Source organism: Anser cygnoides, chromosome 27, assembly GCF_040182565.1.
Source record: "Anser cygnoides isolate HZ-2024a breed goose chromosome 27, Taihu_goose_T2T_genome, whole genome shotgun sequence".
NCBI lineage: Eukaryota > Metazoa > Chordata > Aves > Anseriformes > Anatidae > Anser > Anser cygnoides.
In genome coordinates, this window is record NC_089899.1 from 631,135 (window position 1) to 653,603 (window position 22,469).

At 65.2% G+C, this 22,469-nt stretch overlaps 2 protein-coding genes across 3 annotated transcripts; both read left to right on the plus strand.

Moving 5' to 3' along the window:
• The first annotated feature begins 1,044 nt into the window (after nt 1-1,044).
• Nucleotides 1,045-13,445, plus strand: WDR18 (WD repeat domain 18). Its single transcript, XM_048051953.2, has 10 exons — nt 1,045-1,302; nt 2,806-2,916; nt 5,165-5,298; nt 5,848-5,989; nt 6,665-6,808; nt 7,006-7,070; nt 7,189-7,313; nt 10,380-10,546; nt 12,066-12,134; nt 12,425-13,445. Exons 1-10 carry the CDS (start codon nt 1,093-1,095, stop codon nt 12,554-12,556), a joined length of 1,299 nt encoding a protein of 432 aa, XP_047907910.1. The 5' UTR covers nt 1,045-1,092; the 3' UTR covers nt 12,557-13,445.
• A 1,526-nt stretch (nt 13,446-14,971) lies between these two features.
• On the plus strand, nt 14,972-21,630 carry GRIN3B (glutamate ionotropic receptor NMDA type subunit 3B). Of its 2 annotated transcripts, XM_066983895.1 has the most exons (10): nt 14,977-15,449; nt 16,813-17,411; nt 17,827-18,877; nt 19,002-19,147; nt 19,274-19,389; nt 19,557-19,708; nt 19,793-19,957; nt 20,076-20,143; nt 20,275-20,568; nt 21,039-21,630. In XM_066983895.1, exons 1-10 carry the CDS (start codon nt 15,021-15,023, stop codon nt 21,073-21,075), a joined length of 3,057 nt encoding a protein of 1,018 aa, XP_066839996.1. In that variant the 5' UTR covers nt 14,977-15,020; the 3' UTR covers nt 21,076-21,630. The 2 variants fall into 2 exon arrangements, with proteins under 2 accessions (XP_066839997.1, XP_066839996.1); XM_066983896.1 differs by lacking the exon at nt 21,039-21,630 and having other exon boundaries at nt 14,972-15,449; nt 19,557-19,710; nt 20,275-20,413.
• The last annotated feature ends 839 nt before the right edge of the window (nt 21,631-22,469 follow it).

Genomic DNA, 22,469 nt, shown 5'->3' on the forward strand with positions numbered 1-22,469 from the left:
TTTACATTTTATAATAACATTATTATACAGATTGTATTTAAACTTCAGAATATTTAAGACAATTGTAACCCTGTAAAGTTGATGAAATATTAAAAAAAAAAAAAAAAAAAGTTCCGTTGTTTGGAGTTTCTGACTTCTCGTGGGGGCTGGGGGGGCACGCAGGGCTGCGGGGGGCCATGGGATGCCCACGAGGTGGCCACAGAGCTGTGGGGTGGCCCCTGGGCTATGGGGTGCCTACAGAGGCTCGGGGTGTCCATAGGGCCATGGGGTGCCCATAGAGCTGTAGAGTGCCTGTAGGGCTGTAGGGTGCCCAGGGGGTGTCCGTAGGGCCATGGGGTGCCCATACAGCTATAGGGAGTCCTAGGGGTGTCTATAGGGTGCCCAGGGGGTGTCCGTAGGGCCATGGGGTGCCCATACAGCTATAGGGAGTCCCAGGGGTGTCCATAGGGTGTCCCAGGGGTGTCCATAGGGAGTCCCAGGGGTGTCCATAGGGTGCCTGTGGGGTGCCTGCAGAGCCATAGGGCATCCACAGGGTGCCCATCGTGCTAGAGAATGCCCATGGGGTGCCTACACAGCTAGCCACAGGGTACCCATAGGCGTATGGAGGGCCCAGGGGGTGCCCGTAGTGCTGTAGGGTGTCCAGGGGGTGCCTACAGAGCCGTGGGGTGCCCATACAGCTATAGGGTGCCTGTAGGGCTACTGGGTGCCCAAGGGGTGTCTATAGGGCCATGGGGTACCCATACAGCTATGCAGAGTCCCAGGGGTGTCCATAGGGTGCATAGGGCATATGGGGTGCCTGTAGAGCCGTAGGGTGTCTATAGCGTGCCTGCGGGGTGCCTGTAGAGCTATAGGGCACCCATGGGACACCCACGACACCCCTGGGTGCCCCCGGGGCCCCGATCCACCTTCCGGTCTCCCATCCCGAACCCGACCGGGCCGGACCCCGCTGAGCTTCCTGCCGCGTGCGAGCTCCCCGCGGCGCCTCCCGCCCCCCCCCCTCCGGCCTGTCTCGGCAGCCGGTTGGGCGGCGCGCAGGAAGGGCGGCGCTCTGCGCTCCCGCCGCGCTCTCTCTGGCCCTGGCGGACCGCGAAGATGGCGGCGCCCATGGAGGTGGCGCTGGTGTCGGACGCGGCGGGGCCGCTCTGCAACTGCTCGGTGTGGGAGCTGCACTCGGGCTCCGCGCTGCCCGGCTACCGCGGCGGCAACAGCGGCCCGCGGGGCCTGGCGCTGCTGGGCGGCGAGCACCTGCTGGGGGCGCAGCTGGGCAAGAGCTACATCAACGTCTGGGAGCTGCAGAGGAAGGTAGCGGCGGGGCGCGGGGAGCTCCGCGGGGGGCTCCGGGCAGCCCCCGGGCCCTGAGGGGCCCCCCCCGGTACCGGGGTGGTGCGTGAGGCCTGCCCTCCGCGGGGGGGGCCAGCCCCGTGGCGAGCTCCCCCCCCCCCCCCGTGGCCGCGGGGCCCCCCCGGTGGCTGTGGGGTGAAGCCCCCTGGGCCCCGAGGGCGCCCTCCCCCCTCCCTGGAGCCCCCCCGTGGTTCCCCTCAGCCCCCCTTGGACTCCCAAGGACCTGCCCGCAGCCCCCCCTGCCCCCTGCATTCCCCAGGGTTCTCGTTTTTGGGGGGGGGGGCATCCTGAGTTCGCTCGCTGGAGAGGTCCCCAGCCGGTTGTGTGGGAGCTGCTAAAAGGCGTGTTTTGGGAGAGGGCTTAATCCTGAGATCGCCTTCCCCAGCCCCAGCGCTGCCCACGCTGCTCCCTGCGTGGCGCTTTCCTCTCTGAGGCCCTGGGGCTGCCCCAGGAGCATCGCCAGGAGCCCACCCGTCCCCTCCGAGGGCAGCAGGACGGCCGGCGGGCACCCTGGGCTCCGCACCCCCACAGACCACGGCCAAGGAGCGGGGAGACTCCGCACTGAACCCCACGGGTGTCCCGAGGGTCCCCTCCGGGCCTGGGAGGGTTTGTCAGGGGGGAGCCGCAGAGAAGGCCTGCAGGCCGATTCTGCTTCCGCTTTGCCTGAAAACTCCCATCGGCTCCTCCTGTTCTCGGCACGTTTCAGCCCAAAGTGGAAGATCCACAGACTGAAACGCCGCCAGCCAGACCTCGCCCGGCCCTGCAGAGCCGCCCCGGCCCTGCTCCTAGCTGTGCACCGGCTGTGCTGCAGTTAGGGCAGGAGAGCAGCACAAATCCTCCACCCCACAGCTGTAACCTCTCCGTTTCCTGGCATTCCCTTCAGTTTTGCTGCAGAGAGCAGCAGCGGTCCCTGAGTTTCAGTGCACGCACGGCCCCTTCTTCGCTACGGCTCAGGCTTTGCTCCTGCCAGCTCCACTTACCCCAAGCCAAGAGCTAGCTCAGATCGTGGTTTCCCCCCCTCCTTTTAATTAATATTATTTTGCTGTAATCTTAGCTTGTTTTCTGCTGAATCTCCAGGGTCCCCCAACTGTGGAGCACAACTGTATCCAAATCCCGTGCCTCTTGGTACTGCTCCCACTGCTTGCGGCTGGAGCTCTGTGGGTACAAGGAGGGCAATTTACCTTTTCACTGGGGGATTAAACACAAAGCAAGTGCGAGGAAACCTGCAAAACACAGAGCAATTTGATGTCATTTGTGCAGTCCTAGGGATCGCGCTTCTCCATCATTTTCTTCTTCAGCTCCTCTCTGCACAGAGTCTCCAGACTCCAGTGTCAGGGCTGAGGACGCTGCCAGAGCTGCCTCTTCTGGCCTATGCCAGTCTGGGCTGAGCCAGGCTCTTGTTTCTCCTTCCCTCCCCAAATTTCCACCCTCACTGAACGGCTGCTGTTGTCTTTGTGCTCCCAGGACCAGCTCCAGCAGAAGATCATCTGCCCCGGGCCGGTGACCTGCCTGACGGCGTCTCCCAACGGGCTCTACATTCTGGCTGGCGTTGCTGAGAGCATCTACCTGTGGGAGGTGAGGAACGCTCACAGCCTGGCAAGGGGATGGCGGAGGGCACCGGGACACCAAAACGTGCAGGCCAGAGCTGATCAAACTGCCCAGGCTCTCCCTTTCAGAGCCCCAGGTGGCTGGGCTGGTTCGAAAGGCACGCCAGCCCTATGGAGCTGGGGACTCTTGGTTGCTGCTGGGGGCGTTGTGATGATTCTGCAGAACGCATCTGAAACTGCATCGTGCTGAAAATGAACACAGGCTAACGACTGCGGTGCCTTTTGTCCGTAAGCCCTAAAGTGTGGCTGCTTATGGTGGCGTTCCCCAATGCCCTTGGGGCTGGGGCTGGGTCATACCCGTGTGTAAACCCACGTGTGGGGCTAGGGACTTGCCCCGTGCGCTGCAGCGACTCAGCGATGGCACCTGGGGCAGAGGCAGAAGCAGGAGCTGGACCAGGCCCTGCTCTGCCACACGCAGGGTGTTTGGGCGCAGCAATTCATCGCCTTTCTGCTGGGCTGGGATCTTCAGATTTGCCCTGTGACGTTGCACTTATTTACAGCTGTCTTCTGGCAGCTTGTTGGTGCTGCTCTCCCTGACCTGTGCACAGGAGAATCGTCAGTTTGAAGGCTCCCATAAATGATTTGGAGCTCCGTGCAGGTTAAAGTCATTTGGATCCCAGGGAGATGGAAAATCCTAGCAGTCCTAGAGGGGAGGAGGTTTGTATTTAGCTCCTTCTTAGATGAGTGAGGGTCCCCTGGGCTGGAGGAAATGGAAATGCAGAGATTTGCATCCTGTGTAGTTAGCGAGTGCCCCAGTCCCATCGGGTGTTAGTAAATCTGTGTTATCCGTGCTGCGTGGTGGAGGGAAAGCTCCTCTGGGTCGTGGATGTTAATGTTGTCCCTGGAGCCGTCAGGGATCCATGCTGTGTGCTGGCACGAGGCGCTGGGGCTGCTGCCCAGGGGTTCTGGCAGCACCGAGGAGGAGGAATTGTGCTGCGAGGTGCTGGCTGGGGTTTGGGCCTTTTTCTTTCCGAGCCACTGCAGATGCTTGGTCTGGTATTCAAGGCTCAGACGGTGAGCCTTCTTCCTCAGTGCAGAAACCAAGACTTTGTTTTCATTTAGCGCTCTTTCCACGTTTTAGCCTAATATTTTTGTGTGGCTTGTGATCTGGATGCCTGCGAAGGCTGCTGTGCTCTGGTCGTCACCCTATTTTTAATTAGTGGTGGTGTTTACGTGGGGATTACAATACGTTCTAAGCACTTCACCAAGTAAATAAAAGAACACAGCTTGTTCTTAGCCACAGGATTAAAGACCAAGATATCTAACCTGTAAAGCTCTCCATCTTGGGGGATGTTTCTGAGCCTTTTTATGTGGGTGGCTCTATCTTAATTCATCAGGTTTTGCTTTTAAAAATGTGCCTGTGGCAGTGCTGAGATAAAAAAACAAAAACCCTCACAAGGAACGCTGGGGCTGAGACTGCAGCAAGTGGGAGTTGCTTGCTCATGATGCTCTGAGCTGGTCTCTGCTCTGCCTCATCTGCAAAACGCATCCCTTCTGCTTGCCTCCAGCCAGCCTGGCCTCGCGGACGCTTCCAGGCGTCTGGCAGGAGTGGTGACGGCGCTGTCCTTAGGGCAGAGTGAACAGGCACACTGGAGAGGCCGCACGGAGCTGGGGAGGGGTTCCAGGAGCCCTAGTTATTCGCCTGCTCTGCAAAACCACTTGTTCTCTGTTGAATTGCAGTTTGCTTTTATTTTTAGGTGTAATTCAGACAATGAGAGGGAGTTGGTTCTGTTCTTTTATGTGCAGCTCCCTCGCTGCCTCTTAGTTCCCTCCCTACCTGCAGCATTGCCTTTCACCAAGAAGAGCTCCGGGTTTAGGAAGGCGTTTCCCACCCCGGAGCCCTCCTTGGCCTGAGACCACGCAGCCTTGCCAAAATGCAGCAGCAGCCCCTGGGGCAGCACGCAGCAGGTTTGTAACCGCCGCAACCATCTCCTGCCTTGGAGCTGAGTAACGAGCTGCTGTGAGAGGCTGGAAGAAGCCATCAGCGTGATATCGACAACGAACAGGAAAGCTTTACTGCATGCCTGGGTCTTGACCAGGGAAGCTGCGCTGCTGTCACTAGGTTCTGGAGCTCGTGTGGGCAGGAGCCTCTCAAACTGCCTCTTGCTGGATTTACCTGGGGATGGGCTCTGGGTGCTGAGAGCAGGGAGCAGAGTTGCCCTGGCACATCCCAGTGCTCCTTTCTGAGTATTCTCCTGCCCTTTCCTCTGCCCTAGGTCTCCAACGGGAACCTCCTAGCCATCCTGAACCGGCACTACCAGGACCTCACATGCCTCTGCTTCACTGATGACAGCAGCCACTTTCTCTCAGGGGCAAAGGACTGCCTGGCTCTGGTGTGGAACCTGTACAGGTAACAGTGCCACGCGAGGGCATCTTGGCCTGCTCTTGCTGGGGACAGAGAGCATCTGGGCCAGGAATACAGACCACGAGATCACCACCGCTTCCAGGAGGCAGAATCAGTGCTGCTTAAGCCTGCGCCTCTAAGCTGTTCTTAAAACCTGCTAGTGGTGACAAGGCCGTGCCTCCTTACGCAAGTTGTTCCAGCGCTGTTCTCCTCAGTGCCACTAGACTTTGCCTAGTGTCTCACCCAACATTCCCGAGCTGCAGCGTTTCCATCCGACTGCCTTTTCCCTTCTGACGCAGGGTGGATTGTGCCCTCCCCCAGGCAATGGCAGCTGAGGGCTCTGTCCCTTGGGATGGGGAATCTCTGCAGTGGCCCTTCTTGTGCTGTGGCTGCTGGCAGCTTCTGCATTCGGCTTGGTTCTTGCGGCCACAGAGCCTTCCCCGGGGCAGCAGAGCCTTGTTCAGCTCTTCATCACAGCCACTTTGCGTTGGCATCCCCAGCGTGGCTCTTGCTGCTGGGCTGTACTGAGTCTCCTCTTCGTCCTCCCTCCTACAGCGTGCTGCAGGCAGAGCCCTCCCAGATCCCAGACCCTCGCCACGTGTGGTCCCGACACAGCCTCCCTATCACGGACATGTGCTGCGGCTTTGGAGGGCCCTTGGCACGAGCTGCCACAGCATCCCTCGACCAGACAGCAAAGGTGAGGCTCGGCTCGGTCGGAACAAACGCGCGTCCCAGAGGTGCGCAGGCCCCAGAGGGTTAAAGCCTGCTTTCTGCTGGGCTGCAGCAGAGCTGTCCGTGCGGCTTGCAGCAGCTCGGTTTCTTGGCTGTCTCTGTGATGACTCAGAGCTGCCAGACCTAATGGGTTTTGCCTCTCCAAACACCAGCGGGTTCCCTGCAGCTGCCCTCAGACTGTGTCTCCTCATGCTTTGCAGTCCCTCTCATCCCTGGGGGGCATTGGGCTCGTCCCTCATTTCCCTTCCCCGGTGTCCCTTCAGTCTGGAAGGACGCAGAGCACGGAGGTGGCTCCTCTGGGCACGGCAGGCACCGGAGCTGGAGCTGCGTCTGCTCCTCCTGCCTTGCAGGAAGGTTCTGCCCTGGGGAATGAGACGGGGTGAGACGGGCACAGGCAGGTCAGGGGCTGCTTCGGAGCTGCCGAGGAGCGTTGTTGTCTCCTGGTCACAAAGAGGCTGCTTTGGGTCACCCAGGGCAGGCCAGCTCGTGCCTCAGTGTCCCCAGCCGCAGTGAGGAGGGGGTTCCGGTACGTGCTGCCAGCTCGCCGCTGGGCGTGCGGGTGCTGATAAGCAGCAGTGTGTTCTCCCAGTCCTGCAGTGGACGTTTAAGCCCTTAATTCTCCTGCACTGTCTGACTCCAGCTCTGGGAAGTCTCATCTGGGGAGCTCCTGCTGTCCGTCCTGTTCGACGTGGGGATCATGGCCGTGACCCTGGACCTCTCCGAGTACCACATGTTCTGTGGCGGCATGGACGGCTCCATCTTCCAGGTTGACCTCTGTGCCTGGGTGAGTGCTCGGGGCATGCCCAGCCTGGGCACAGCACCCTGAGCCTCTGCTGCCTCCCCGCTGTGATCTGCCAGGACGGGAGGGCCTGGCTTCCCTGCGCCTCCCCTGCCCTGCCCAGACACAGCGATGAACCTGCTGCCTTCGGTCTTCCCGCACTCAAACCCCTCTCGCCCTCCTTCCTTCTTCCATTTCTGCAGCCAGTCCAGAGAGACCGGACCTTCCAGACAGAGCGGGAGAACGGGAAGATCTTCAAAGGGCACAGGTGAGATACCAGACATACCTGCCGAATGCTTCACTGCCCCTGCCTGCCCACCTCACTGCTTCCTGGCAGACCTTGGGTCGTCCTGAGGTTAAACGTCGCCTTCCCTTCCCCGTTCCAGGAACCAGGTGACGTGTCTGTCCGTCTCCACGGACGGCAGCCTGCTGCTTTCCGGCTCACACGACGAAACAGTCCGGCTGTGGGACATCCAAAGCAAGCAGTGCCTGAAGACGATGAATCACAAAGGTAGGCATGCCCTTATCTCCACAATCCTTTCCTCCTCAACTGTTAAAGGCTGCTGCTGTCTCGCTTTTGCTGATGCTGCCGTGCGCAATTCAGGCATTTTTCTGGTACTTGCTTCACACTGTCAGGAAGGGTAGAGGCATTAAAGGGATGCCTTAGCTGTCTGGAGCAGTGTTTTGACCTTGCCCACGTCTGTTAACAACCCTCTTGTGCTCTGTCAGAGACTGAGTCAGAGATTTTACCCTGTCACTGAGGAAGTCCAGGATCTTCCGCCGTGTTTTCCAAAGGGAGCCATTCCCCCAGACACACCCTAGCGTCTGAGGAGGCTGAGGAAGGGGGAGAAGCTGTCCCCATGCCCATGCCCCCGGCAACAGGCACCCATGAGCTCATGAGGCTCATGTAGCAGAAGTACAAGCTTACTCTCTGGACAGAGGTGGGCGAGCTGCTGCATCGGGGCAGGCACTGAGACCCAGGCTGCCTGCAGACCCATTCCTGCTTGCCTTTTGCTGCCAAGGACCGTTCCTGCGGGGGGTTTGCTGCAGCGTCCATCCAGCCGTGCTCCGCTAGCACTAGAAGAGTGAAAACAGGCAAAGCCTGAGCTGTGTGAGTCATCGCAGGAGAGGTGGCCAAGCTTTCACTGCGAGCCAGGCGTTAAAGCCTTCCTCGAGGCTCCAGAAGAGCACAGAGGGACACAAGCCCCTGCTCTTCCCGCAGGGCACAGGACCGTGCCGCTGGGTGCCGGGGCCGTGAGGTGAGGGTGCTTCTTGCAACCTCTGCAGGCTGGCTTCTTCCTGCGGGCAGGGATTTGGCTTCCCCAGCAGCCCTGGCACCAGTTCCACCCCGCTGCTGCCCGGGCGCTTCATCCACGCGTGGGAGTAGCGTGGGAGCTGCACGTGGCTTGGGAGGTGTCTCCCAGGGAGCCCCCTGCACCGGGGAGCTGTGCTGCCGGGAGCGCGGGGCGGAGGGGCCCTACACTGAGTTCTGGCAGGCCGCAGATCCACCGCAGCCCTCCCACATCAGCAGCGTGGGACTCCTCCATCCCCGGGGTTTTTTCTGTAGCCGCCCACGCGCGGGCTCCCCGCAGCGCTGGTTTCCAGCTGGCCGTGGCGCAGCCCTCCCGGCAAGGTCTGTCCCGAGCTGCCGCCCTGCCGCCCCTCTGGCGTGTGCCCTTCGCGAGATGACGAGGGCTTCGGCCACAGCTGATGTGACAGCCACCTCCGGCCTGGCGTGCTCGGGTGGTGACGTCCCTCTGCTCACAGGGGCAAAGGCTGCGGGAGCTGCGGGCAAAGGAGAAACCAGCGGCCTCCCCACATGACGGTGCTGGAAATAGATCAGAGGAGCTGGAGCGTGGCTCGGGGCTGGAGAGGAGCGTGCTGTGCTGGCAGGGCGGCGCAGGGGGCTTCTCCAAGGTTTGCCTGTCCTTGAGTGGGGCAGAGCACAGGCAGAGGGACGGGCACCGAGGGGCTGCTGCTGCTGGTACGGAGCAGGGACACGGCAGAGCTGCTCCCTGCCACCCCGGCGTGGCTGGCACCGGGTGCGCAGGCACCGTGCAGAGGGAACCTGCAGGCCTCGGGTGCGTGCTGTGAGCCAGGACGCCCGGCCTCTCTGCCCCAGCGTCTCTCCCGACCCCAGTTCCCTCGCCATGCCAGCGCTGTGCTGCCTGCGGACGCCTGGTGGCACAGCCCAACCCCGAGGGCTCTTTCAGACGGGGCCAGCGCGGGCATGCTCCATCCGAGTCCGTCCTGCTGGCACCTGCTGCAGCCCTGGAAGCCGGATTATTTGTTCTGCCTCAGTCCCACAGTGGCAGGATGTTACTCACCGCCCGGTGCCGGAGCCATCCCGGACCATCAGGGGCTGGGAGGAGCGTCCTCGCTGGTGGGGGGAGCTGGGCTGGCTCTGCTGCAGGCCTGGGCCTGGGCGGAGACCAGATGTGGGGACTTGTGAGCTACTTGGTGAGGTCTTGTCCCCTCTTCCTTGCTTGTCCCTTCCTTTCAAACGGCTCCTCACACCCGCTGGTGAGCTGGAGGTGCTCGTCTCACTAATGGCTATTTTCATAAGCAGCGGCAAACTTTTTGTTAGGGAGGGGGCAAGAGTGAAGCCCTCGTGAAGGTTCGTTACAGCAAAGTGCTGGCAAGGAGCAGCCTCAGGGGCCAGCCCGGGCCTCCTGGCAGAGCAGCCTCTGGATGCAGCGTGCTCGGCAGAGCCTTTGGTGTGCCAGCCTCAGCCACCCGCCCGCTGAGGGTTTGGGGCAGCCTCTGCTCCGGCTGGTGCTGGTGTTGAGGGAGCCTCTCCCACCGCCAGAGGTGCTTTTGTCCGGCTCCTCTGCAGAGACCAAAAGCCTCGGGTGGCTCCTGCCCCCCAGGCTCCCTCCTCCTCCTGTTCCGCACCTTTCCCTGCCGCCCTTGGCAGCGGTTCCGCGCGGGAGCTGCGCTCTGCAGCAGCCTTCGCTCAGGTGGCTCTGGATCCTTTTAACCTTTCCCTTTGTGCTGTCGAGTTCAGCGGGGGGGAAGACGGATGGCCGGGGATTTATGAGCAGTGCCTGAGCCGCTCTGTTCGCACACAAGCCCCTGGGCTGCGGGGGTGCTGCCGGGGAGCCTTGGTGGTCTTGGAGGGTCCTGCGCCCGACAGCGCTCCGGGGAGCGCGAGGCTGCGGTGGGAGTCTGCTGGCAAGTGTGAGCCTGCAGCGGGGGGCGGAGGGGGCTGCTGACAGAAAGCAGCAGCCTGTGCGGGTAAATGTAGTAATTAAAGCACTCATTAACTCTGCCAAACGAGTGTGTGTGATAGATCATTACCGGCAGACAGCTGTGAGCCGGCCGCTGATGGATGGCTCGCCCTGCAGAGGACGAACAGACCGCCGCGCTCCTGCGTGCCGGGGGCTCGCAGTGGGGCCTGGGGCTGGGAGGTGCCCGGGAGGCGTCTCGGGGGGCTGGGGGTGAGCACGGGAGTCCTGGGCGCCCGCGGCTCCTCGGGCCGCGTTTATCCTCGGGGCTGCCCGAGGAGCCGTGCAGGAGGCAAAGCTGGCAGAGCGGAGCAATGCGACCCGTCCTCCCCCCCCCTGTGCCGCCCCAGGTCCGGTTACAAACGCCTTCATCGTGCTGGCCCCAGCCAACATGTTCAACCCGGATGGGAAGCCCAGCGTGCCTCTTCCTAAATTCAGCAAGCACCTCTACGGCACCGAAAGCAACGACGAGCAGGGAAGCGAGGGAGTGACGCTGCGCCTCGGGCTCCACCAGCAGGTACCGGGGGGCGAGCAGGCTGCCGGGGGGGAAGGGGTCAGGTGGGGGGTCCGGAGGGCGCAGAATTTCTCCTCCAGCCCCCTTGGGGCGAGGACCTGGTGCACTTCTTGCTGACAGAGCAATGTGCAGTGGACAGTGAGGGTCCAAACCCCCACGGTGGGTTCAGGGCCAGCAGGACAGGTAGCTCCATGGCTTAGGTGGGGCAGGGAGCAGAGATGCTTGGACTGACCAAGCCTGTGCTGGCTGGAGCAGCTGCGTGCCTGGCTCCTGGGAAGACGTGGGCCCTTCCCTGCACAAGGCTGCTCCCTTTCCCTGCCTCCTGTGCACATCTGATCCTCTCTCCTGCCTTCTCCGTGCTGCTGAACTTCCCCCGGTGCTGTTCCTAAAGCACTGCCCGACAAGCACTCGTGGTGGGAGCCTCGGGTCCCTCTGCCAGGCAGGGCACACGCAGGCGCTGCCCTCGCTCTCGGCCGAGGGAGAACTGTCCTGGGACCGACTCCTTGGGGTGCTGCAGGGTCCTGGCTGCGTCCCCTGGAAACCACAGCGCCGGCTGGGACGTGGAGGAGCTGGGGGCTGGTCGAGCGCTGCAGCTCTGCTGTGCCTGGAGTCCTGCCTGCCGAGATCCCCCACCAAGCAGCATCTCTTTTCTTTTCTTTTTCTTTTTCTTTGCCGGAGGCTATTCCCCCCTCCCTAAACTCCGCTCTCCAGTGCAGTGAAATCCATTCTCCCTCCTTGCGCTCCCCTTGCAGTCCCGGCTGGTGCAGTCATTTGTCCTCCCAGCCCGGTGCCGTGCTGTGGGCTCGCTCTGCTCTACCTCCTGGGCTGGGCTCCAGCCCCGGTGCATCTGGCCGCAGCACGGGCTGTCCTGGGCCGTGAGCAACCAGGGGCTCGCCGTCACGCTGCTCCCCCTTCCCCGTCCTGTCTGCCAGCAGCCCCAGAGCTGCTCCCTGCCCTGTCCGTGTCTGTCCCCAGAGAGCGACAGCGCAGTCGCGCTGATGGATGAGCTCCACGCAGAGGAGGTGTTGGCCCTTCCAGGAGGAGCTGTTTGCCCGCAGCTCAGCAGAGGGGACGGAGCTGCTGGAAAAGTCAGCCGTGCTGCCAGTCGGGCTCCCCTGCTCCCACAGGGTGCTGGGCGAGGTGCTGGCCGTGCGGCGGGCCCAGCGCCTCGTGCTGCCAAGGCAAAGCGCGCCCTGTCTGTGCGTTTCCCCTCCGGGCTCTCATCACTCGGCACGGGCCTGCTGGGAGAGGAGCTCGGTGCACCCCTGCACTGGGCACCCTCACGGGGACTCTTCTGGGGACCCCTGCCCAGCGCTGGGCACAGGGCTCCCATTTTAAAGAGGCTCTGCAGGTGCCGCAGTGAGGGGCATTGGCCGTGCCCTGCTGGAGTCGCTGCTTTGCCCCATGAGGCTGGGTCTGGGGGCCGGGGGGGGCCCTTTGCCTGCTCCTGCAGGGGGTACCCGGCACTGGGGCTGTTGGGAGGGGGTCCTGTGAATCAATCTGACCTGTCCCGTCCTTGCAGGACTCTGGGGAGAGCTACCTGGAGAAGGGCGAGAAGATGTACTCCCAGATGTGCTCGACGAGGGAAAAGGTGAGAGTTCCTCGGGGATGGGGGAAGCGCTTCCTGCCGGTACGGATCCCTTTGGGCGTCCTCTTTTGAGCGGAACTGGTCCTTAGGGTGCTGTGCTGAGCTGGGGATGGGGGGAGCAAATCCCAGAGTCTGCACGTGGTGGGGGGGGGCTGCAGTTCTTGAATAGGAGACGGAGAAGGGAGGGGATGAAATTGTTCTGGATTTGCTGCTGCTCAGGGGAGCACCAGCCTCCACTGCCAGAGCTGAGGGCCAGGTGCCTAAAGCTCTTCTGTCGCGTTTTTCTGTCGCAGAACCTGGTGGGAGACCAGGAGCATCTGACGATCCAGGTGAGCGAGCTGGAAGAGGAGGTGAGCACCCTCCGGAAAATCAACAAGAACCTCTTCGACTTCTCCGCTCGCATCATCACCAAACCAGCCAAATGAGGAGGCGACCCCCGGCCCTCACACCCCTCTGCCTCTCCCTGGGGAAGAACCAGCCAGCCCGCGGGCACGTGCGCACGCAGACGTGCAAGCACGCGTGGCTCGCCGCCTTGCCAGCGTGCGAGCGTGGCGTAACGCGCAGGAGCATTTGCCCGCTCAGTCTGGCCTCCCTTTGACTGCACGGCTGAGATGGGCACGGGGCTGCGGGGCTGCTGCGTGTGCTCCCAGGCCGGCTGCGTGCAGGACGCCACAGGGACCGTTTCCACCCCCAGGCGCTGCTCGGTGCTGGAGCGGCGCAGCCCACGGAGCGGCCGGCTGCCGGCAGAGCGTCCCGGCGGCGGGGCGGCCTTCGGAAAGCGGCTCCTGCCCTTCTCCCGTCTCTTCCCCTGGCCTTTTTGTTTCTTTTCGTTACTCGACCCTGCGGTGCAGACAGAAAAGTGTTTCCTCTCTGCTAATACCGCTTTGAGATTGGATTTTTGAGACCCCTTCTGCCCAGCCTGCCCTGGGAGATGCTGCTCGGTACCACCGGACCCACCGCAGTCGGGCCCCTGCTGGGGGCTTGGGGCTTGGTTTTGCTCCCACGAAGCGGGGGCTGCGCAGCTCCTGCACCCCCCGTGTGCCCGGCCCGGCCCATGGGCAGGGGTCCGGGGTCGTCCGCGGGCTTGGCAGTTCATGGCGGGGCACGGGGCTGCCACTGGGAGGGGTGGGGTGAGCACGGTGCTATTTCCGATCTCAGTAAGGTGACAGTTTATATATATTTTGATCCAGCTACTTTGTTTTCCACGGTGTTCCGGGGACTCGGCCTTTTGTATTGTCACTAGCATGGCGGCGGGGGTTGTGGGTTTTGTTTAGGTTTATTTTTTACATAAAAGATTTGTTTTTTATAGTGAAAGATGCCTGAGTTTTTCCTTTAAAAAGCCCCTGGTGCCCACAGATCTCAATAACCTGCCGCCGCCTCCCCAGCAGGGCTGTCAGCAGGGAGCAGGGAGGTGATTTCTTGCCGCAGTCCCTCACTCATCCCTGCCCCGAGGCTCTTTTCCCGGAGCCTGCAGCAGCCCCAGAGCATCCTCAAGCCCCGTGCAGCTCCCCCAGACCTCTGGTCCTCAGGTCCCAGAGCAGGGGGCAGCAGGGGGAGCACAGAGGGGTACATTTGCTGCAAGGATCAGCAGTTGGCAATCCTCTTCCTGCAGCAGCAGCTGCCTGCTCCGTCGTCCGGTGCCCTCACCGCCAGCACCACGTCCTGCTGCCCCTCGGGGGGCTCTCTGGGGCTGGAGGGGGGGGCACGGCAGCAGCACAGGGGTGGCCTGGATGCTCAGGGGTGCTCTGAGCCCCAGCCCGCACGCACCCACCGCAGCGAGCAGCTCAGCGCACCAGAAGTAAGCGCAGCTGATTTAAAGTGCACTTTAATAGCACGAGTGTCCGCGCAGCCCGCTCGCACGCCAGCTCACTTAGATAATGCTTTTAGCTTAATAAGCCCCATTTCTCTTCTTTCGCTCCCCGCCTTCCTCCTGACATTTTGGATCAACGTTAATCGGCTGCAGCAGGGAGCAGCAGCCGGAGCCAGGGGGATGCTCGGGGCACGCGGAGAGCTCGGCTGCAGCAGCGGAGCCCCGGGGGCTCCCTGGGGGCTGGGGGCCGACCCCCGGGGGCTGCCCCAGGTCGGGGCGCTCCCTCCCAGCGCTCCCCCCCCCCCCACTGAGCGCAGCTCCAGGCCCCTCCGCGGGGCTCACGTTGGGGTGGGGGCTGCGGGGGCTGCTCCGTGCCAGGGTCCCCCCAGCCCCTGCCCGGGGCCGTCAGGATCCGCTCCCCGCAAGGGGAATTCGTTGGCTTTGACTCATTAAATCTGTCTGGTGATCAATATTTTCGCCAGCTGGTACTTGGCTCCCTTCTCGCTTTCTTTCTCTTACGAATTCAGCGGAGCCGCTCCCGCCCCAGCTCCCCGGCAGCTGAGGAGCCCCCTCCCGGAGCGAGGAGCCCCCCGGCCCCGGGCCGAGCCCCCCCCGCGCCCCCGGGAGCCTCGGGCTCGCTGCGCCCGCGGGGGCTCGGCCCGGAGGGGCCGGCGGAGCCCGGCCGGGTCCCGTCGGGCGCGGGGGGCCGCGGCGGGGGCGGGCGGAACGCGCGGCCCCGGGGCTCGGTGGCTCCTCGGGGCCCCCCCGACGGCTCCCCCGGGGCACGGGGGGGACCCTGCGAGGCGGAGCCACCCCCGCGGGGCTGCGGGGGGCGCGGCGGGACCCGACCCCGGGGAGGTCTCCCCCGGCCACGCGCTCCCGGAGCCCCGGGGGGCCACCGGAGCCGGGGGGGGGTGCAGCTCCCGGGGCCTCTCCCGGCCCGTCCCGGCCCCTCCCGCCCCGCCGCGGCGGAGCTGCCCCCGCCCCCGGCCCGCCCCGGCCCGGCGCGGCGCGGCTCGGCTCGGCTCGGCTCGGCCCGACGGGCGCAGAGCGGAGCCGGGGGGGGGCCGGGGGCGCCCATGGCGGGGCTGGGGGCGCTCTGGCTGCTGGCGGCCGCGCTGGGGGCGGCGGGGGGGCACCCGCAGCCCTGCCGCGTCCCGGCCCGCGCCGGCCCCGCCGTGCGCCTGGGAGCGCTGCTGCCGCCCGCGGCCCCCGGCCGCGTCCGCGCCGCCTTGGCCGGGGCCGCCGCGGGGCCGGGGGGGGCCGGGGGGGCGGCGCTGCCCCCCAACCGCAGCCTGGAGCTGGTGGCGGGCGCCCCGGCGGCGCGGGACCCCGGCTCGCTGGCGCGGTGGCTCTGCGGGGCGCTGGGGGGGCGCGGGGTGGCCGCCGTCCTGGCCGTGCCCCGCTCCCGCCGCGAGCTGCTCCAGCTCGACTTCCTCGCCGCCGCCCTGCGGGTCCCCTTCGTCAGCGTCCTCGACACCCGCGGCCCGCTGCCCTTCCGCCCGCAGGTAAGAGCCTCGCGGGCACCGCTGCGGGCGGCGGGGCCCCCGGCCGGGACCCCCGGCTCCGCCCCCGGCTCCGCGCCCCCGGCTCCGTCCCGGCTCCTGTCCCGGCTCCTCTCCTGCCCCCATCGCGGTTCTGCCGTGGCCCCCCCGTCCTCGCTGCATCCCTGCTCCATCCCGACTCCAATCTCAGCCCCTATCCCGGCCCCAATCTCTGCCCCCATCCCTGCTCCCTCTCGGCTCCCGTCTCGCCCCCATCCCAGCTCCGTCCCGGCCCCATCCCGGGGGCGGGGGCTCTATCCCAGCTTCATCCTGCGCCCCATCCCATCCTCATCCTGCTGCTGTTCCAGTCCCTGTCTAGGCACCATCCTGAGCTCCATCCTGGCTCAAGCCTGGCCCCGTCTCAGCATCACCCCAGTCCCCTCCTGGGCACCATTCTGGCCCCTTTCTGCCTCTATTCCAGCCCCCATCCTGGCTCTCTCCCACCTTCATCCCAGTCCCCATCCCAGCTCCGTCCCAACCCAATCCCAGTTCCCAGTTCAAGGCAGCTCCACTCGCAGCCCCGTGCTCCCCCATCCCCTATCCCAACCCTGGCCCAGCCCCAGAAGGGCCCTGGGGACATGCCTGGAGTCTCCTGTGCCGCCCGGTTCGGCCCCACTGGCCCAGGCGCAATGGCCACACTCACCCGTGCCGTGATTCACAGCCTAAGCATTGCCAAGCAGAGACCTGTCCCCAGCCCCGCGGTCCTGGGGCTGGATTTGTCCTCTCCGTTCCCTCGGCCAGTCCCCTCTGGGGCCAGACCCTCGCCACGCGGGGCTGTGTTGCCCGACCCCCTTGCACTCTCCGGAGCATTTGGGCTCCTTCGCCCGCGCTGGGCTCAGCCGCCAGCCTCCGCTCAGTCACCAGGAAGGTGACTCCGTTTCTTGGCAGACAGCAGGAGCACGGCAGCAGCCTGTCCCCCAGCCTCCCCCGGGGACACGCGCAGGCTGCGCTGCCCTCCACGCCTGCTGCGTCCTTGTAGCTCCTGCTTGGGGCTGGGGCCGGCTGCGTGCTGCTGGGAGCAGGGCAGATGCACGACCCCCGGCTCATGTGGCAGCGGGGGGACCGGGGCTGGCTCAGAGCAGGGTCTCCTCCCTGGGCAGCTCTCTGGTTTCCTGGGCTTTTCACACCCTCGGGTGCATGGCTGGAGCTACATGGGCAGGGGGGAACCATTGCTCCGATCCGTGCTGGTGCTGGAGAGAGCAGAGCCAGGAGTGGGGTGGTCCCAGCGTGGGAGGGATGGTGCTGAGCCGAGGGCTGGAGCTGCCCTGGGCTGTCCCCAGGGTCAGCAGCAGGGTTGGGGACAGCCACCACCCCTGTGTGCCAGCAGAGCCCCTTCCACTTCCACATGGACCGGCAGAGCTCGCTGGAGACGCTGGTGGAGGTGCTGGCGAGCATCCTGCAGGCCAACGACTGGCACGAGACCAGCCTGGTGCTCTGCCACCCCTGGGACGTCTCCGGCTTCCTTGGCCTCTGGGCCCGCCGCACCCAGCTCCTCCTCCGCACCGTGCTGGACCTCGGCTACCTGGATGAGCCCAGGGCCTCCCGCTACCTCCGGCAGCGCGGGGAGCGCCTCAAGGCTCTCTCCAGCCCCGTGCTGGTGCTGGGCTGCGACCTGCGGCGCGCCCGGCTGCTCTTCAGGGTGGTCGAACAGTCGGGGCTGCTGCTGCAGGAGTTCCACTGGATTCTGGGCTCCCCGCTGCGCGCTGGCGAGCTGCAGACTGAGGGGTTGCCCCTGGGGCTGCTGGCCTTCGGGGAGGTGGGCCGGCCCCCGCTGGAGCCGTTCGTGCAGGACGCGGTGGAGCTGGTGTCCCGTGCCATCGCCAGCGCCGCCGCCGTCCGCCCCGACCTCGCGCTCGTCCCCACCACGGTGAACTGCGACGACAGGCTCAGGGAGGGCGCTGAGTCCTCGGGGCGCTTCCTCTCCAGGTAAGGACGGTGCTGGGGGGGGCCTTGCCCCCTCCCTGCTCCTCTGTGGTGGTTTTGGGGCACGGTGGGGGGGGTGACCTGGCCACAGCCAGTGCGGCCGCTGCTCTGGGGCTCAGTGCATGGCCCCTTCCCCCCCCCCCCACCCCACGACAGGCTCTGTGTGGCTGCACAAGGGGGCTGCGTCACTTTAGATCTCCCTCACGCTGCCCGAGCTCTGGTGCTGTATAAATATTAATAGCGCTTGGCCCTGCTAGCACAGCGAGCTGCAGGGCAGAGGCCGCAGGGCCAGATCCTGCTCCTCCTCTGTGCCGAGCTGGGCACCTCACGCTCCCAGCCACAAGCCCCGTCCTTCACGTCCCCTCCCCGGAGCAGGACCCCCCTGTGCCCGAGCCGTAACCCCCTGTGCCCCCCCCAGGTTCATGTCCAACACGTCCTTCCACGGCCGGACGGGACACGTGCAGGTGCAGAACGGGACGCGGGTGCACACGGAGCAGCAGTACCGCGTCTGGAGCCTGCTGCGGGACTCGCTGGGGCAGCCGACGTGGGTGACGATGGGCGCCTGGCGGCACGGCAAGCTGGAGCTGGAGGAGGGCGCCTGGCAGAGCCACCTCCAGCGCAAGAGCCTGGCCGAGGGGGCTGGCGGTGCCCGCGCGAGGCTGCGGGTGGTGACGCTAGTGGAGCACCCCTTCGTCTTCACGCGGGAGGTGGACGAGGACGGGAGCTGCCCGGCCGGGCAGCTCTGCCTGGACCCCGGCACCAACGACTCGGCCGTGCTGGACGCCCTCTTCGAGGAGCTTGGCGCTGGGAACGGCTCGGTGCCGCGGGAGTACAAGAAGTGCTGCTACGGGTACTGCATCGACCTGCTGGAGAAGCTGGCCGAGGACGTGCCCTTCGACTTCGAGCTCTACATCGTGGGCGATGGGAAATATGGGGCCTGGAAGAACGGGCGCTGGACGGGGCTGGTGGGGGACCTGCTCAGCGGCACAGCCCACATGGCCGTCACCTCCTTCAGCATCAACTCGGCGCGGAGCAAAGTCATCGACTTCACCAGCCCCTTCTTCTCCACCAGCCTGGGCATCCTGGTGAGGACCAAGGACACAGCGTCGCCTATCGGGGCCTTCATGTGGCCCTTGCACTGGACCATGTGGGTGGGCATCTTCGTGGCGCTGCACATGACCGCACTCTTCCTCACCCTTTACGAGTGGAAGAGCCCCTACGGCATGACCCCCCACGGCCGCAACCGCATGAAGATCTTCTCCTACTCCTCAGCCCTCAACCTCTGCTACGCCATCCTCTTTGGGCGCACCGTCTCCAGCAAGACGCCCAAGTGCTGCACCGGCCGCTTCCTCATGAACCTCTGGGCCATCTTCTGCCTCCTGGTGCTCTCCAGCTACACGGCCAACCTGGCGGCCGTCATGGTGGGGGAGAAGACCTTCGAGGAGCTCTCGGGCATCCACGACCCCAAGGTGGGAGCGCGCCGGGGCCGCTTCAGAGCGCGCCGCTGGGTGGGCTTGGGGATGTGCTTGGGGAAGGGAGGGGGCTCTGTTCCCCCCGGGCTGGGGGTGCTGATGCTGCGGTGCCTCCTTCCAGCTGCATCACCCCTCGCACGGCTTCCGCTTCGGCACGGTGTGGGAGAGCAGCGCCGAGGAGTACATCAAGAAGAGCTTCCCCGAGATGCACGAGTACATGCGGCGCTACAACGTCCCCACCACCCCCACCGGCGTCACCATGCTCAAGTGAGGGTCGGGGGGGGGGCGTCGCGGGCCCCTCCGGTTACCCCCTCCCCTGCATGCCCCCTGAGGGTGTCATGCTGGGGGGGGGCAGCCCCGTCCCTGAGCCCCCCCCGCCCCGCATTGGCACAGGACGGAGCCCCCCAAGCTCAACGCCTTCATCATGGACAAGTCCCTGCTGGACTACGAGGTCTCCATCGACTCCGACTGCAAACTGCTCACCGTGGGCAAGCCCTTCGCCATCGAAGGTGGGGGAACTGGGGGGGCACACCGGGGCTGTTGGGGGGGGCTCTGGCCACATGGCATGGGGGGGGGACCCTCAGTGGTGGGTGCTGGGGGCTGTGCCTGGCCATTGCCCCCCTGGTCCCAGCATTGCTGCTCTCTTCCCCCCCCCCCCCCCCCCCCCCGGGGCCAGGCTACGGCATCGGCCTCCCGCAGAACTCGCCGCTGACCTCCAACCTCTCCGAGTTCATCAGCCGCTACAAGTCGGCCGGCTTCATGGACCTGCTGCACGACAAGTGGTACAAGATGGTGCCCTGCGGCAAGCGCGTCTTCGCCGTCACTGAGGTGTGGGCGGCCGGGCCCTGGGCGCGGGGGCTCTGAGGGTGCCCCCCCAGCACCCTGCCAACGCCCCCCCCCCTCTCCTCGCAGACCCTGCAGATGGGCATCTACCACTTCTCGGGGCTCTTCGTGCTGCTCTGCATCGGGCTCAGCGGCTCCCTGCTCACCTCGCTGGGCGAGCACGTCTTCTACCGCCTCGTCCTGCCCCGCATCAAGCGGAAGAAGAAATTCAACTACTGGCTGCACACCAGCCAGGTGGGGCGAGAAGGAGCCCGGCCCCGCCACTGCCCTTCCTCCCTCTCACGGCCTCCGCCTTCCCCCAGCCTGGGTCCGTCTCCCTGGGGGCCCTCACTCCTCCCTTGTGCCCCCACAGAAAATCCACCGGGCTCTGAACACGGGCGTGGAGGAGCAGAAAGGCCAGAAGCTGAGCTTGGCGGAGAGGTAGGGCCCGGGATGGGCGCCTGCCCCGCTCTCATCCTCCCCACGGGCACCCTCCAGCCCCGGGACTGCAGCGGGATCCCCCCTGCAGCCCCCACCTCGACCCTTCTCCCCCCCCCCCCCCCCCCCCCAAGGTGTGACCCCCAGCAGAGCCCCAGGGTGCAGCCCTGGCCCAGGCTGCGGCAGGAGGGGCGCCGGGTGCGCTTCCAGCTGGATGCGGCCACCCCCGAGGGCGAGGGGACCCCGGGGCGCCGGGGGAACGGGCCGGTGCAGGGCGCTGGGGCCGAGCTGCGGGAGCTGGAGGAGAAGATCGAGGCGATGCGGGAGCAGCTGCGCGCGGCCCTGGTGAGGAAGAGCGAGCTCGTGGCTGCCCTGGGCATGGCCAGGAGCAGCCGGGCACCGGCCTCGGAGGAGCCCCAGGAGGACAGGTGAGCGCGGTGGGGGGACAGGGTGCGCCTGTGGCACCCCAAAAAGGCAGCCGGGGCTTCAAGTGCTCTGCACCCCAGCCTTGGGCTTGGCTCCTCCGCGCTGGGCTGGGCTGGGGAGGGTCCCGTGCAATGCTGGGCCCCTCGGAGAGCAAGGACCGGGGATGGAGCCTGGGGAGTTCGTGCCTCTCCTCCCCTCTCTCTGAATAGCAGGGTTTTACACCAGAGCCAGCAGCCTAAGATTTGCGGGGGGGGGGAGAGGAGCTTTAATTTTGGGGAAAGTAGAGGGTTAAGATGTGGTGAGAAACCCCTGCACGACCAAGCTGAACAGCCGGGCAGCTGCTTGCCAGCCTTCAGGCTCACTTTGTAATCTGTAAATGGAGCCGAAAAGGCCTGGCTTTCCCCCCCACCCCCAGCAGCATCCCGAAGGCACCGGGCTCAGGGCGAGGCTGACAGTGCTCCTTGCTCCGCAGGCAGGCGCCGGCCCCGCCGCAGGCGAGCAGTGACTAGGGCTGCCCGAGAGCCCCGAAGCAGGAGCACGGAGCAGCCCCAGGGGCGGCAGCACGGAGCCGAAGCCAGGCTGAGCCCCAGCACCAGCAGCAGCCCCTGGGCAGGGATGGGTGGCACTGGTGCTGGCCCCTTCCTCAGCCTGCTCCCCTCCCTCCGAGGCAGCAGAGGAGATGAAGGAACTGGGCCCAAAAGCGAGGGACGAGGGGGGGGGCTGTGGAAGGCTGGGGGTGCCACAGGCACGGCTTCCTTCCCCGCAGCCTTCCCACTCCCACTGGCGCTGCCCACCGCTGGTGGATGCGGGGACGGGGGGGGGCTCAGGCTCAGCCCTGCCGGGCAAGCAGGGCCTCCCTGGCCCCCCCAGCAGCGTGCGCGGCCCCGCGGGGTTGCGGTGCTGAGCCCTCAGCCAGGCCCCGGGCTGCTCACGCGTCACCTTCCAGCAGGAACCCGGCACAGTGCTAGCAGGACAGTGGGGCAGCACCACAGCAGCTGTTAGATATAATATTTATTATTATATACAAACACATTTTGTACATTAATTAAATAGAATGAACTCTACTCTTCATTCGTCCAATGATTTGGTTTGCTTCCCTCCCTCCCTCCCCCTCCCACCCACCCCCTTGAAAGCCGGCGGATTTCTCCTTGCTCTTGCACGTCCATGCGGTGGGGCCCCAGCGCGTCCCCAAGGGCGGCTGCAGAGGGGGCTGGCGCTGGTCACCAGCGGGCTCCCCCCTTCCCCAGAGCAACACCCGGGGCTCCGCGAGACAACAGGAAAACAAAAACGGGGGGGTGGACAGACCTGGGTGGGAGATTGGGGGGGGGGGGGGGGGGGGGGGCTGAGAGCCCTCATGGTGCTGACGTGGAAACGGGTGGAAGCCACCGAAGGCGGGCAGGAGGGGGCCACGCGCCGACTGCTCCGTGGGGAGGTGAGGCCGAGACCCAGGGATGCCCTGCAACAGCCCCGGTGCCCCCCCGCAGCTTTTCTCCCCTCCCAGCCCCCCAAGATGTGCCTCTCTCCTGCATCACCCCCCTCCTTTTGCAAGAGCTCTGCTCTCCCTACGAGCACAACCCCCCCCCCCCCCCCCCCCTTCCCGTCACCCACCCTGGGGGCAGCAGCCGGATCCGGCCCCAGGCGCGCCACACCAGGGCTGGGGCAGAGCGCAGAGCTTCACCTCTGCTGCCAGGGGAACGAGGGAAAAAAAAAAATCAGCTGAAAGTTCTTAGCTTTAGTGTTTTGGTTCGTTGCTAAACCTTCTCATGCACCACCAGGCCAGCCAGCGACAAGCCGCTCGCCCCGCGGGGACAAGGCACTGAAGAACAAACTGCACCCCCTGCAGCTGCAGCTGCCCGAAGCAGAGCCGCATGGCCCCAGAGCTGCTGGCCTCCTCCCCAGCGCT